Raw genomic sequence first — 16,036 nt, forward strand, 5'->3', positions numbered from 1 at the left:
TATATTCTTTCCTTGTGTCCCGTCTTATAATTGTTGCTCAGAGTTTTTATAGCGAGTTATCTATGATACTTGTTAATGGGAGTTAAAACTGCTGATACTCGTTTACCTGTGACATATACCTTGACCGACATGTTGTCCCCGAGTACAGTACGACTCTCTCTTAAAACACCTTGACCACTGTGGGATGCTGTTGTCATGGTCACGTTGACTGCTGATCTATTTAACTAATGATTCTTATTAAACTCCACGCCCGCAAAACATGAGTGCGTTAGCGACCCCTGAGAAGACGTGTTTTTAACCCCATACACGCTACACTTGTGTCCCTCCCAGAGTCCCGCCTGTGTGAAGACAGTTATCAATGCGTTGTTATTCCACTTTCTCCTGGGAAGCTCAATCTTGGATTAGTCTGTGTAAATCAACTCAAGTAATTCGCCAGACCTTTGTCAACTGAGGGTCATCTTTGAATAAGTAACAGTTAGTTTATTCGTAATTATTGTCATTGCGTGAGTAGCGATCGCTGGCAACTCAGAGGTATTTATACCTGTGCACATCGCATGGAAAGCGTTCTCTGACGCTGCTCCAATGCTTCTCCAGATCCCATTGTGATTCTTGCAACCATTCAACAACGGCCTCGGATGTAGTAAATAACCAGCAGGGATCATATATGAAACGATGGCACCGATGCGGCCTGATTAATGTGCCCCGCGGCTTCGTTGGGTCAGACCCCGACCCGCCATGTGTCTGGCTACCCCACAATAACAGCAGTCGTGTGAGCCCCAGTGCTCTACCCTGGGTTGCTCCTTGGAAGTGTATGTCCACAGTGAGGGTTGTGACATGTATGTTAGGGATAATTAGATGGAACTAATTATCCCATGTTGGGTAGTGGACCCCTGTATATGCTAGTTTAATTATTTACGAGTATGTTGAGTAAGCACTGTAATCTACAATGAGTGCCATGTAATGTAACACCAGTAATGTTGTGAGTAAGAGTAAAGAAGAAGGGACTGAGTTTGCACTAAGCCCAGGAGTTGAGCCTGGTAGTTATATGTTTAATACAATATCTTTCCCCATTGATTGCATATTAATAAACTTGTTTTTTAGAGTACTTTAGGAGTATTCATTTCTCCCACAGTATTTTACCTTTATTTCCATCCAAGTGACCTGATACCAGAATTACCATACTCACGTGCCTAGACCCTCGACCATGCTACCAAAAGAATGTCCGTGCTACCAAAAGAATAGGTGATGGAACTGAGTAAGAGTAAGACTAAGAGAAGTAAGTAAAGATGATGGGGGCGCAGACACAAGAGGGAACCCGCGCCCTCACATTGGTGGCAGCACTAGACCCCCCCCCCCCTCACACTGTATAACTGCCCTGGGTCACACTGTTAACCCTCCCTTACCTCCCGACACCCTTTCCTCTCACCACACTATGGCCAAGGTTATACACAGGATCGTTTTTTATTTATTTCGGGTAATGGAGATAACCCGAAATAAAAACCGGTTCTGTGCTGTATAAAGTCTGCACGTCCCTACGGGTATATTAGCAAACCTTCAAAAGATCTGTAAGAGTTATTAATGAACCTGTGTTCCAGAAGTATTAATAAAGTCAAAAGAACAGAGAAAAACAATGACAAGAGCAGGCCAAGGTTTAACATTACAACAGGATGAGGAAGGAAACTAGATGCATGGTTTGGCTTCATTTGCTGAGAAAATAAGAATGACGATTACTACCTTGAACATCATAGAAATTAAAGTCAAAATGATTTAATGGACAAAAACATATCCAAGACCAAACCCACTAGCACAAGGATAACTAGCAGGCTATTATATATGAACCATGTGATAATTAACAAAATTAAAAAGAAATTAATGATGGGGCGCTATAAAAGACGCGCTACTCTTTACCTAGCGAACCGTGTCCCAGCTGGCGGCGTCAACATCGGTGGCAAGGATTGTGCGTGTTTTATATTAGAGTTAAAATTGTAGTTACGCAGTTTCCTTGCACCCTTAAACTAACGGCTTTGGAGGTTTTGTTTTAAAAGAAGCAAAACTAGCCTAATCTAACCTTGCTAGCTTTCAATATTTATCAAATCAAATAGGGTCTTCCCAAAACCTCTCTCTTGCCACAACTATTTAAGTGTTGGTGTGTAAGCGCTCACAACACCAGCTACCCCCACACCAAGAATTTCACTCCAATTCACAATATTCAAACACATTTTAGATTTTGCCTCATTTCAATTAACAATAATGTTCTACATATTTCAGTAACGTGTAACTTTAACGAGAAATCAATAAAAAATAAATTAAATACGACCTTGAACACAGACTTCGACAGTTAAACAAAGCTGGTCATTTTCTCAATACATTGCCTCTGAGATCTCATTATGCCACAAGGTTGACGGGTTATGGAAAAAATAGAAACAAGAGGATAATAGTAATAAAACAAAGTATTAGAGGAAGAGAGATTAAAAAAATACTATTACAACAGATTTTCAAATTTGTTTAGTGCGGATAACTGTCAGTCAAGTTAGTACTGCCATCTGCCCTACACTTACTGTAATAATCACCTTAAAATTAGCACCTAAACATATTTCGTCTGATTATTAAACACCTTAACACTATCTGGGGTTAGGTATCAAGCCGAATGAACTTCTTAAGTACTTTGGTTAGTTTAACTCCATATGTAATTTCTTCATTAAAAAATTTACTCTTGAGTTTGAAATATTACTAAACAAGTTAAATATATTTTATTTACCTGAGTTATTTGAACTTCATTAACCTATAACAGTCTTGGAGCAAATGCGTTCTTACCAGTTTGTTATAATATCAGTTTGTTTATAAGAGTCCCAGCTGTAATGAGCACTTTTACGTTTTCTGTAACACCCCCAAGCCTCTCACGGTTCGGCTACTCCACCACCCGGCCATATCTAAAACTACTGACCATCACCACCTGGCCACACCTCACACTACTGGCTACCTACTCCAACATCTGGCCACACTTCACATTACTGGCGATCTCCACCACCTGGCCACACCTCACACCACTGGCCATCACCACCTGGCCATACCTCACACTAATGGCCATCTCCACCACTGACCATCTCCACCACTGGCTACCTACTCCAACATCTGGCCACACTTCACATTACTGGCGATCTCCACCACCTGGCCACACCTCACACCACTGGCCATCACCACCTGGCCATACCTCACACTAATGGCCATCTCCACCACTGACCATCTCCACCACTGGCTACCTACTCCAACATCTGGCCACACTTCACATTACTGGCGATCTCCACCACCTGGCCACACCTCACACCACTGGCCATCACCACCTGGCCATACCTCACACTAATGGCCATCTCCACCACCTGGCCACCTAAACCACCCGACCACAACTCGTCACCTCTTAAAAACAATCGTCTACAACAACCACCACCACTTCAGGGTTTTGTCAATAAATATCACCTCAGTGTGTTGTTGTGTTTCTCAACCATAAATAATGCTCTAGTTTGTATTTATCTACGTCTGTTTAACTTTATAAACCTTAATTTAATGGAACTAAGTAATTAATTAGGTTTTGATGGATATTTCAGTTATCTTAGCGTTTTTCTTACTTCAGGCGACGAGTGAGTGATCATATGTATATTTTCAACAGCTACGGTCTTTAACCGCTCTTAATAGATAAGTAATTACACCAGTCATTAACAATTAAAATGAGCTAAAATAAAAATCACACGGTAGGTTGAGGGAGAGACGAGGTCCTTCCTGTAAAGGTGTTTACAAATGTATATATTTACGTACCTAATGGCTACCTCGGGTAACTATAGGGAAGGAGGCCAGTGTCGTGCGTAGCCAGTGTAAGATCTCGTTAATGTTTTTGATAGGCTTGTCGGGGTGTGTGTTGACGGATCCTAGCTTCCATGGCTTGACCAGGTACACTGTTCCACACTATACACTCAGCCACCCAGGTGTTAACCATAAGACTGTCGACTCACTCTGTGTGATGATGAGAGAATCTAAAAACATTTGACGATCGACTTGCGTCATGTAAACTATAAAAAAATATGAGATGGGAAGTTAAAGTAAAACGCCAATCAATAGTCAGGAATGACAACTTTAGGTGTTTGTGTCCAGATTGAAGATTAGTGTTGTGAGTAACAGAAAACATTTTACGTCAGTTCTTAATAGAAAACGATGTATCCTGTATGATTTTAGGGTGACTTAAAAAACTTAATGTATAAACATTGCTTTGTGTGAATCTTGTCACTACACACTAAGGTGGAATACAATCTTTGAAAGTCAGGATAAAGTAGTCGAGGAAAAAATTGACTTCCTCTGCGGGTATTACCGGCTCAAGAGGGATGATCAACCAAGAATAAACTGAGGGATGTGGAGGAATCAGTATATCAGACACAGATAAATAATGTGAAGACAACAGTAGAAGTAAGGTAATACACTCCGGAAATCAAAGAAGAAAGGAAGTAAGACCAGAAATTGGCCCAGCTACTCAAGTGGTTTGCTCAGGTGAGTGGCTGCGTTAGGTGAGTGGCCTACTCTGGTGAGTGGGTGCCTCAAGTGAGTGGGTGCCTCAGGTGAGTGGCCCCTTCTGGTAAGTGGGTGCCTCAAGTGAGTGGCCCCCTCAAGTGAGTGGCTGTCTCAAGTGAGTGGCCACTTCTGGTGAGTGGTCCCTTTCAAATGAGTGGGTGCCTCAGGTGAGTGGTCCCTTCTGGTGAGTGGCCCCCTCAAGTGGGTGGCTGCCTCAAGTGAGTGGTCCCTTCCGGTGAGTGGCCTCCTCAAGTGAGTGGCTGCCCCAGGTGAGTGGCCACTTCTGGTGAGTGGCCCTTCTGGTGAGTGCCCCCTTCATATGAGTGGGTGCCTCAGGTGAGTGCCCTCTCAGGTGAGTGGCTCCCTCCGGTGAGTGGGTGCCTCAGGTGAGTGCCGTCTCAGGTGAATGGCCGCCTCCGGTGAGTGGCCCCCTCCGGTGAGCGGGTGCCTCAGGTGAGTGACCCCTGAGTTGAGTGCCCTCTCAGGTGAGTGGCCCCCTACGGTGAGTGGGTGCCTCAGGAGAGAGCCCCCTCCCGTGAGTGGCTGTCTCAGGTGAGTGCCCTCTCAGGTGAGTGGCCCCCTCAGGTGAGTGACTGCCTCAGATGAGTGGCCGCCTCAGATGAGTGGCATCGTCAGGCAAGTGGTCCCCTCAAGTGAGTGGCCCTTCAGGTGATTGGCCCCTTCAGGACAAGTGGCCGCCTCAGGTGAGTGGTCCCTTCTGGTAAGTGGCCGCCTCAGGTCCATAACAACACACAGGAAGTTAGTAAACCAACATTCACATTCTTGTAAATTTATTTTATTAACTATAGATTGGGCGAGCATAAGAGCTTCATACAGGGCACTCCAGCCAGGGATACCCAGGCTGAAGACATGTAATTGTACCTTCAAGATCAACGAATATAAAACAAAGATGAAACAGTACATATAATTAAGTACTTTCTACTGCGGGTGAATGTTACCTGCAGAACAGAAATTAATGATTGTTTCTTACATACCTGTACTTAGAATCACACTTTACTTACAAACATACAAATTAATGGTCGTTTTTCTTTGATATACTTACAAACACGGTTTACAGCCATACAATTTACCTTTTTATGTTTTCTGGTATATATATATGTGTGTGTGTGTGTGTGTGTGTGTGTGTGTGTGTGTGTGTGTGTGATGAAGCCATTAAATAAAACGAAACACATTACAAAAATAACAATTATATTACATAAAAGAATAAACTTGAGATTCACTTTCTGGTTCTATAAAATTGATGTGTGTTAATGTTACATTATATGCGTTAAATGAGGTTAAGTCGCAGTGTATGAAGGAGGACATTGAGAGCCAAAACAAAACAAGAGATTCAACAATATTAAATGCGCAATGATCAATACAAAACAATTATCATTCATCAGGTGATCCACAATAGGTAAACAAAGACTAGTTACACAACACCTCCAGCCCCTAGCCAGTAGAGGCCACACCCAGTTATACATAAGTTATTCAATTTTCTAAACATTAGTTATTAACAATCATCCCTCGATGTGTCTTCTGCGTTCATGGTGACGTCAACTTTGGTAAACAAGGCAGGGACGGACAAAAGCTGGGGTTTAATATAGTTACCCAGAGTTATGTCACAGAAAACAAATCACAGAAAACGAGTCTCGTCAGCAAGTGACCAGGAAGTAAAGAGGCGACTGGACGTTAAGTAACAGATTGGCATATACGAATGGTTGACTGTCGGGTGTCTGGACGACCGACGGTGGTTTTTTTATATTCTGGTGATGGTGGAGATCCAGTCCAGGTAGTAAGGGATGCTGGTGTACACTCCGGGGACACCTCGCTGACCACAGCCAATACCCCAAGACACCAGCCCCGCCAGCTGCACCGACCCGTCGCGACCCAAACACACCAGCGGGCTCCCTCCGTCACCCTGCACACATAAACAGAGTTAGAATAATGAATAAAAAACATTCAAGTACAGTTAGGTATACACTACACTCCATGGGTTCATTAATTAACATATAGCAGCAGTATCGTGGAAAAGAATTAAGGTATTTTAGTGAACTAATTAAGTGTACACAGAGCGACAAGCCATCTCAGGCTGGACGGTGAAAGAAAATGAGAATATATCTGGACATCAAAAATACACATGTGTAGTGGAGGCGAGACGTAAACAAGAGAACATAAGAACATAAGAACATAAGAATGGAGGAAACTGCAGCGGGCCTATTGGCCCATACTGGGCAGTCCCGTTTACACCCAACCCCTATTGCTCATATGAGCATCCAACCTATGTTTGAAGCAATTCAGCGTATTCGAGTTAATGATGATATTTGGTAACTTGTTCCATTCATCCCACTACTCTGTTCCAAACGAGTGTTTACCTATTTCGCCTAAATCTAAATTGTCTAATTAAAACATTATTCTGAGGATTAAGCTCTGGTTGGATAATTTGGTACCTTTATGTCCTTTGTTTAGCCTGTCTTCCCATATACACCTATCAGGTCGCCCCTCGCTCTACGTCTCTAGAGTGCAGAATAAGATGCTTTAACCTGTCTCTATACTCAAGGTTCCTAATGCCCGGGATTAGTCTTGTCATTCTCCTCTGGAATTCTTTCCGGGATTCTATATCCATTCTGTAATACGGTAGAACTAGACTTCGTAATCAGGTGTGGTCTCGAAACAGATACAGTTTTAGGATGACCTCGCTAGTCTTGTAACTAACGCTCCTTTGTATGAACCCAAGTACTTTATTAGCCTTGTTACGAGCAAAAACACATTGTTTACTTGGCTTAAGGTTCCTACTTATCATTACTCCTAAATCTCTCTCGCAGTCGGATTTCTCTATGGCATCGTTGTTCATCTGGTGTCTGGTTTCCCTGTTTACATCTCCTATACTGAGTACTTTACATTTGTCGACGTTGAATTTCATCTGCCATTTTTCAGACCATTCAGAAAATTTCGTTTAGATCTTCCTGTAGTTTTGCGAGTCCTCGTCAGATTTGATAACAAATCCTCTTTTAGTGTCATCAGCAAGAATTTACTTATGTTGCTGTCTATGCCGATATCTATGTCGTTTATGTATATAATAAACAATAATGGTGATATGCTGAGCCTTGAGGAACTCCACACTTGTGACGCGTTGCTCCATGGGACTTAGTGCCGTTAATGCTCACTCGCTGTTCCTGTCTGTAACCACGCCCTAATCCATTTAAGGATGTCACCTTTGATGCCATGAGCTTCTACCTTTCTAATTAGTCTTTCGTGGGGACTCTATCGAAGGCTTTGCTAAAGTCGAGATATACCACATCATAATTGTGCCCCTCGTCCACCGATTCGAAAATTGATGAAAAGAATATTAATAGATTAGTTAGACATGAATGCCCGCTTGTGAAGCCATGCTGGGAATCGTTGATCAATCGGTGCTTCTCCAGGTGATTTCGAAGAGAGTTTGAAATGATTGCTTCCAGTAATTTGCCTACTATTGATGTTTGACTGATTGGGCGGTTGTTAGAGGATAGTGATCTATCCCCCTTCTTGAAAATCGGTATTACATTCCTTTATCATCAGGATTCTGGTACTACACCTGTTTTTTAAGGACATGTTAAACAAACTGCTAAAGAATATAAAGCTCTTCCTTTTGTTCCTTTAATGCTCTGGCAAATATCTCGCCGGGACCAGGTGACAGCCAGGCTTTGGATTTGATGTTGCTTACTAGCATCGTTTACTAGTCCTCTTATCTCCTTAATTTGTTTTCTTCACTATCTCCTGTGAATAGAGTCGGTGCCTCGGGTATCATGTTTAATTTTTCGGTGGTAAAACTGTTGAAAATATTGTTAAATTATTGCTCATTTTCTCCATTCTCGTTATCAGTGAGCTACTTGAATCTGACCCCGGCGTATTGGTCCCAATCTTTTCTCGTCATTTTGGTTTGATACATTTGGTAGAATCCTTTGGGTTTGTCCCCGCCTCCTTGCTATCTTACCTCGTATTCCTCTTTGCTTTCCTTATCTCGGTTTTAACTCTACTCGCCAATACCCTATAATAGTCCCGGAGGTGAATTTCGCCACGATTTATCCTTCTACCTATAGCCTTCCTTTGGCCAATGATGTTCTTTAAATAATTATTTATCCATTTAGGGTCATTGTTGTCTGATCTGAGTTTTTTGTATGGTATGTTCTGCCTTTGTGCGTTAAGTAACTCACTATTTAAATTATCGTGGAACTCGGCAATCTCAGATCTCGTTATCAGGTCGGTGTCATCTGTCAGGTTCACGGCCAAGCGCGACACCCCCTCTCTCAGCTGCCTCTTTAAACTGTCAAAGTTGGCCCTTCTGAAATCTGGTACTTTAGTGGAATTTTCCTTACGTCTGCCCTGAAAATCTAACTGGAATCGAATTTCTTTGTGATCGCTGTTTGCAAGTTCGTTCCCTACCTCGACATTGCTAATGAGGTTTTCTCTGTTCGTCAGAACTAAATCCAGTATATTATTACCCCGTGTGGGTTCGGTTATATGTTGACTTAGGAAACAGTCCTGGATCGTCTAGAGAAAATCCTCTGATTCTGAGTTACCCGTAAGGACAGTCCAATCTATTTGGCCAAGGTTAAAGTCGCCTACTATACAGACTTTGTTGTGTATGGAAGCCCTGCGCATTTCATCCCAGATAAGTCGCTCATTGACGCTATCAAGATTGGGGGGTCTATATATTACCCCTGTGATTAATTTTTCCCGACCGTCGCTTAATTCTATCAAATTGTTTCTGTATTCCTCTTCAGTTTTATTTCGCTATTTATTTCACGCTTCAGATTATCCCTAACATAGATTGCTTTCTCCGCCTCCTTTCTGGTCTGCCTATCGGTATGGAACGGTTGCCAACCCCGCAATTTGGTATTCGACTGGTAATTCGATGATGACTGAGTTGATCCGCTGTTTGGTAGATACAATTATATCCGATTTTCTTCCGAGTACCTTCACCCAAAGCCCTAATATCATCCATTTTGTTTCTCATACTTCTACTGTTCGCATAGTAGACATTTAAGTTAGTCATGTTCTGAGTCCTCCCTTTACCGCATTTAGGTTTAAACTCCCTGTCTAATTTAGTTTTGTCATCATTCCTAGCACTATTTCCCTGTAATCTTTCACTTTGTTTACCCGTTCCCACTGCAGTCTCCTCCACCCCCGTGCTCCTGTTCTCTTAGCAGTATCACACACACACACTCAACCGTAAATCGTGTGTTGAGTAAGTGAATGATAAAGATAAGTGTTCACTGTTCTGGTACAACAGAGAGGGTACTGGTAGACTCACCTCACAGGCATCCTTGCCCTCTTCCCCTCCTGCACACATCATGCCGCTGTGCAGACTGAAGTCATGGCCCAGCCTCGTTTGGCGAAGAGCCGTTTGGCACACCTGTTGGTCAATGACGGGGAGGTCCACCTCCTTCAGTAGGTGCTGGAAGGAGCCGTGATTACCAAAGGCGTCCTTACCCCACCCTGACACCTTACAACGCTGTTGGGAATAACTGGAGAAGCGGTCTGGCATACACACAGGCGCGATGTGGGGGCTGGAAGAGACAAGTCTATTAACACCCGCCATAAGTACAGTAACTGCCTTAATACTAACATCCTATGTATAGCAGAGGTAATTAGCAGTTTTAATATATAATGTATTAAAACCAATATCTTCCTCCTTACTAATCAGTTCAGATGTATAGTGAAAATTATTTTACGTGTGTACAAGTAAGCACACCACGAGGCCAGGGTATATAAAGCACCGCAGTGAGCAACATACGCTGTGTACAAGAGAACGACCGACGCCACTTACTTAGTGACGAAGTCTATAGGCGTCTGTATCCTGATGATGGCGATGTCGTTGACGAGGTTGCCGGCGTAGAACTCCGGGTGGGGGTACAGCCCTAACACTTGGCTCTCAACGTGGCGGTAGAACTCTGTGTTGCCTCCCACGTCCCACTCACCCACACGGACCTTCAGCTCTGATGGTGTCAACCTGTGGGGACGGAACTGTCTCACTAACTCCTCCTCAAGCACTCAAGGCGGACACACTTCTCTTACTGACAAACGAAGAAACAGATGAACGAACAAACAGAAAGCATTTTTTACCATTCCCTCGGGTTTCAGCAGCAGGGGACTAATCCAACCTAACATGAGCTAACCATAAAGATATTTTAACATGCCGCTGCCGACACACCATCAACACAGGGAGTCGTGAGGCACTGACCCGGCGACACAGTGGGCGGCAGTGACGAGATGTTGGCTGTCTATGAGGGCGGCGCCACACACGTACACACTCTCCCCCGTCTCACGCCGCAGGATGGCAGCCTGCCATGGATACTCCCCGAACTCTGTGTCGCCGTGGTCAAAGCTGTCGGTCTTGACACGGCCGAGCAACCCTACTGAGTTGCGGCGGCCACAGGATGAGATCTCCCGCTGTTGGCGGAACACGGGGCGACGACAACACACATGGTGGGAGGCACATCCACTCAGACCTGGCCTGTAGGCGTTAACCTGTCGACAATACCTTCGGTTTAACATACAATAATCATAGCACCTGTGACTTACACTGTGAATTAAAATGATCTTACTTAATCATATCAACATTATTCCAGCATCTGAGTGTTTACTGTAACAGGACCATATCGGCGTAAGAAATCAAAACAGAAGTGTGACAACTTACTCCTTGACGACTGGTGGCCAAGGCGGCAGGACGACTGACGCTTCCCCTACTGTTCTCACGGAACACCATAGTGTCTCTGTTGGGTCTCTTGATCTCTTTGAACACCATAATGTCTCTCTTCTTCCTCTCGGTGTTCTTGTCTTTGTTTTCGTTTCCCTCGGTCTGCACCACGACAGGTTGGTCTTCAGAGGCGGAGAAGACTTGATTTTCACCAGAAATCTCTTCAGTAGCTGTTGAGAGGATGTCTGATTTAAAGTTACGAGCGTCAATGAAGGGCTGAAGGTCGTTGCTGGACCTACCCACGATGTCGAAGGAGGAGCAGTACTGGAACTCGACACACTGGCAGTCCTCCAAGAAGGATGAGGAGGGACGGAGAGGAGTGGGAGGGATGGGAGGGAGGAGGGGCTTCCCGACCTTGTTTATAGAACCACTTCCGAAACTGTTAAAGTCCTCCAGGCTGTCAAAGGAGGAGCCGGAGCCAAAGGAGCCGGAGCCAAAGGAGCCGGAGCCAAAGGAGCCGGAGCCAAAGGAGCCGGAGCCAAAAGAGCTGTGTGAGCGAGTGCCGCTGTACGTGTTGTCCTTAGCGTAGCCACCATGTGAGCCCCCACCGTTATAGAGGTGGTGGTGGGTGTGGACGTGCTTGACGACGGAGGGGCCCTCGTGGTGGTGGTCGTACGAAGCCTTATGAGGGGCATATGAGGGTTCACTATAGCTGGAGGTGGGAGGCTCATACACTGGTGGGGGAGGGCCGTAGGAGGGTGGTGGAGGGCCGTAGGAGGGTGGTGGTGGGGCGTAGACGGGAGGGGGAGGGTGGTAGATGGGAGGAGGAGGGCCGTAGCTGGGTGGTGGAGCGCCGTATCCCTTGTCATGGTGGATAGGCACGGCAGCTACAGGACCTCCTACAGGCACCACCTGCACGGGCTGCACGTACGAGATATCGTGGTGGCTGATGCCTCCCTTGTGGTAGCCCTTCTTGCACTGGAAAAAAAGAAGATTTATAGTCACTATTATTTCTATTTACTGTTTTTCTCCCAGGTGAAACAACAGTCACTCTGCTATATATAATAAAACACTTTACTGATGTTTGCTATTGTTGGTAAATAAACAATGTATATTATTAATTTTGTCGAATAAATAAGAGGTATCAAAATAAGTATTACTGAAACGCTGGAAAAATGCAGATGGTCTATTCGTTGAAGGTAATGAGGAAGATTATTACTTAATTCGTCAATAATTTAGGTCGAGGAAAATTAATAACCCAGTAATAACTCCAAACGATAATTAAGGTAATAAAGCAGCTTAGCGTCCCATACTTTATACTGTACGAGCAGGAGCAAAATAAATCTCTTTCCAAATTAATTATCATACACTCTAAAGCTGGTCGCCGTGAGCAGAGAGTACGCAAGGTAACCTAAAACGAGTGTAAGGTTGAGAGGTCGTAATCCTCCACAGGCAGCGTCGATGTTGTTGTGGAGGACTACAGCCTAAATCATTTTGGTGGAAGACGATATTATACAAACCAATGCTCATCTAATTAATTAACCTAACCGAATGATCACAGTTTAGTTTTTTCATAAAGTTTGGTCCGGTTTAAGTGTGGTTGGATCGCGCCGCATAGTCATAAATGATTTACTTCGACGCCATCTTGGATTTTCATCCCATATTTTATTTGACTGAATATTTTTCAACAGTTAGGGGAAAAATGTGTAACTTCTGCTCACATGAACCAACACTAGAGTAGCTGGGGATTATTTTGGGGGAGGTTTATTTTGTTTTACGTTATATTAAATGTGACTCCCTAAACTGCAACATTACTCGTGTTTGTGATAAGGAAATAAATATGTGTTGTGTGTACATTGAGAGTCTGAGCAACACTACACATCAGTTTGAAGGTTGTACTCACGTCAAAGCCGAGGCCGACTTCACACAACTTGTTCTTGATGCCCAGGAACCTGCCCTCAGACTGCCCATCTCCCACCCTCCTGCCCGTTCGACTCTCACCTCGCTCCTGAACGCCAATTTCTAGTGGCGCTGAGACACAGCCCCGGGAGATGCTACACGTAGTGGTGCTGTCGAGACAGGTATTGGAGCACCTGTTTGAATGGAACTTATCGAACCAACAGAGGACTGTGTTGGAGGAAACGGTGTCAGTGACAAACTTGGTGCAGGAAGTACTCTCAGGGAGCCTGTTGAGGAAGAACCCGGGAACTTGACGTCTTCACTCAGGATCGCTGATCTGCCCTGGTGGTCATCTGAAGCTGAGGACACAGACCTGCCTGACGGAGAGGAGGAGGATGAGGCTGCTCTGGAAGACTCATCAGGTCCCCAGGACCAGTTGTTTCTGGCTCGGACGCCGACGGCGACCAGCGCAGGCAGTAGTAGCAGACGCGTCATCGCGCTGTAGGAGACACAAGGGGCGGGTGAGTGTGTGTAGGACGGTGTACATAGTTCTTTAAGCTCTAACGACATGATCTTATGTCTCCGATTGTTAACACAAGCAAGATGAGAGTTTCAGTCGTCTACCAAATGTTTCTAAGCTCTCACTTTAATAGTTATACCTCCCCACCCCACCCCGCCCTCCCCCTACCTCGCACCTCTTGTCCAGTTATTGCAACAAGGAAGTGTTGCAAGGAAAGACGTTGGTGAGGTTATACAAATTTTTTGTTGTTGTTATCACTCAGCGACCAGGCGGAGGAGTCACCACAGAGGCAGTGAGGCGGTGATGTGTACACAACCCCAGGCGTGATACTGACCACGACTTTCACCCTGCCACTAACACCTACCCTGTCATCACCACCTACCCTGTCATCACCACCACCTACTCTGTCATCACCACCTACCCTGTCATCACCACCTCCCTGCCACTACCACCCTACCCTACCATCACCACCTTCCCTGTCATCACCACCTACTCTGTCATCACCACCTACCCTGTCACCCCACCTATCACCACCACTCTGTACCACCCCTGTCATCACCACCTACCCTGTCATCACCAGCTACCCTGCCACTACCACCTACCCTACCATTAACTACCCTACCATCACCACCTTCCTGTCATCCAGCTACCCTGCCACTACCACCCTACCTGTCATCACCACCTACTCTGTCATCACCAACCTCCTCATGCCTTACTACACGAGAAAGGCTTCGAAAGTGTAAAGTAAAGACTGAAAGGAAGAGAATGTACACCTCTCTCTCTCTCCCCCCCTCTCTCTCTCTCTCTCCACACTATTGTAAAAGTTGAATGAGTAATGGTGTGTGTGTGTGTGTGTGTGTGTGTGTGTGTGGTGGCAACATGGTCGTCTGCTTACTACAGTGTTGAGGTGTATTGGAGAAGGTGTAGAGGAACGTCACTTGATTAGGATGGGGGCGTTAGAGAGAAGGTGTTGTAGCTAATGATGTGTGGGTGTCGGGTGAATGGTGTGTGGGTGGCGTGTGGGTTGTGTGTGTGGGGGGGGGAGGGGGGTGTATTATGGGGCAACAGGTGGACTAAGTTGATCACAGCTTCTCACCTCGTTGCCCAGGAGGTGAAAGTCTTTGTGTGTGTGTGGTGTGTGTGTGTGTGTGTGTGTGTGTTAAATCGTCATTACTGCTTGTGTGCATAAGTGTCAGGTGCTTTGTGTACCGCCCTTAGTGTGAGTACAGTATGTTGTCTGCTGGAGAGAGAGAGAGAGAGAGAGAGAGAGAGAGAGAGAGAGAGAGCTGAGTACTAGGGAGGAGGAGGAGGAGGAGGACTATAGCTTCAACATAGACATAAAATTAAAACAAAATTAAATAACAAATGTAAACCTGAAAAAAAATGTTAAAGGTACACCACTGTTAGTAACCCATAGCAGCAGAGTCGTGGAGTCGTAGTAGCCAGAGGGTCTGGAGTGGTGGTGGTGACGATCGTGGAACTCGGCACTATCGCTCTGGGCTGCACCACGACCACCATCACCACGACAATACACACACACACACACACCGAAATCCTGTCCAAGGTGTCGTCCCCAGCAGGTTAGATTAACTCCAGAAGGTCGTGGTGGTCGTCGTGGTCGTCGTTATGGTCGTACTACTTCCCCGCTTGTCGTCTCCTGCTGTCAAACTCGTCACAAGGATTAGTAAGTGTTAATTATGTTATTGTCAAAGCAATCTATGTTATACGAGTTAAAGAAAATGAGTTTATAGGGATAACTATGATAAACATTTATTCAAGCAGGAACTGTCGCATCCACCACGTGACAATGAACACACACACACACTGCCACATACACCTCTCAACCTTTCTTTCCATTTCTACCGTCACGTCTCAAACTCTCTCTCTCTCTCCACCCTATCAGCCCATGGATCAACAGTCTCTTGCTATCTCTCACACTATCTCTCACACTATCTCTCCCCCGCCTCCTCCAAGAACAAAGCGAGTACCTCCTCCTGTTTGCTGAGACAATACTGAACAATAAGACACATAGGAGTTTATCTGAGTGATCATGTGAACAATGTTGAACCTGAGGAACAACTAGACTGAACTCTTCAAGGTGGTGGAAGATGTCTTAGATACGGGAGAACATAAGATGGCTAAATGTCTTACGTGATATTAAAAAAAAAAACAGATGCGATTTAAGTCTGTTTATTTTGATATGGTTGAGTGCTTCACGTATAAGAGGTAGAGACAGAGAGACAGGAACAGCGCTACACGTCTCATTGAGTTGGAAACGATTTCTAATTGTAATCACTTTCACTCGTCAAGGAAAGAAACGTAAACATTCGAACCGTGGACATGAGAGAGAGAGAGAGAGAGAGAGAGAGAGAGAGAGAGAG

General features: G+C 44.9%; 1 protein-coding gene across 1 annotated transcript; it reads right to left on the minus strand.

The window, feature by feature from the left end:
• Positions 1 to 5,328: 5,328 nt before the first annotated feature.
• LOC121861800 lies at positions 5,329 to 13,630 on the minus strand. The gene is made up of 7 exons (XM_042359723.1): positions 13,509 to 13,630; positions 13,140 to 13,452; positions 11,237 to 12,214; positions 10,781 to 11,067; positions 10,367 to 10,549; positions 9,851 to 10,106; positions 5,329 to 6,475 (listed from the first exon to the last, which is right to left on the minus strand). Exons 1-7 carry the CDS (start codon positions 13,628 to 13,630, stop codon positions 6,314 to 6,316), a joined length of 2,301 nt encoding a protein of 766 aa, XP_042215657.1. The 3' UTR covers positions 5,329 to 6,313.
• Between the last annotated feature and the right edge of the window lie 2,406 nt (positions 13,631 to 16,036).

Source organism: Homarus americanus, unplaced genomic scaffold (assembly GCF_018991925.1).
Source record: "Homarus americanus isolate GMGI-L3 unplaced genomic scaffold, GMGI_Hamer_2.0 scaffold8148, whole genome shotgun sequence".
Classification (NCBI taxonomy): Eukaryota; Metazoa; Arthropoda; class Malacostraca; order Decapoda; family Nephropidae; genus Homarus; species Homarus americanus.

What these genes read in the sequence shown, in the direction of transcription:
- LOC121861800 (XM_042359723.1), bottom strand. Translation starts at nt 13,630, where the DNA reads ATGACGCGTCTGCTACTACTGCCTGCGCTGGTCGCCGTCGGCGTCCGA. An exon ending in AAGTCGGCCTCGGCTTTGAC is followed by an intron (nt 12,215 to 13,139) that starts GTGAGTACAACC and finishes CTTTTTTTCCAG; the next exon opens with TGCAAGAAGGGCTACCACAA. An exon ending in CCTATAGACTTCGTCACTAA is followed by an intron (nt 10,107 to 10,366) that starts GTAAGTGGCGTC and finishes TGTCTCTTCCAG; the next exon opens with CCCCCACATCGCGCCTGTGT.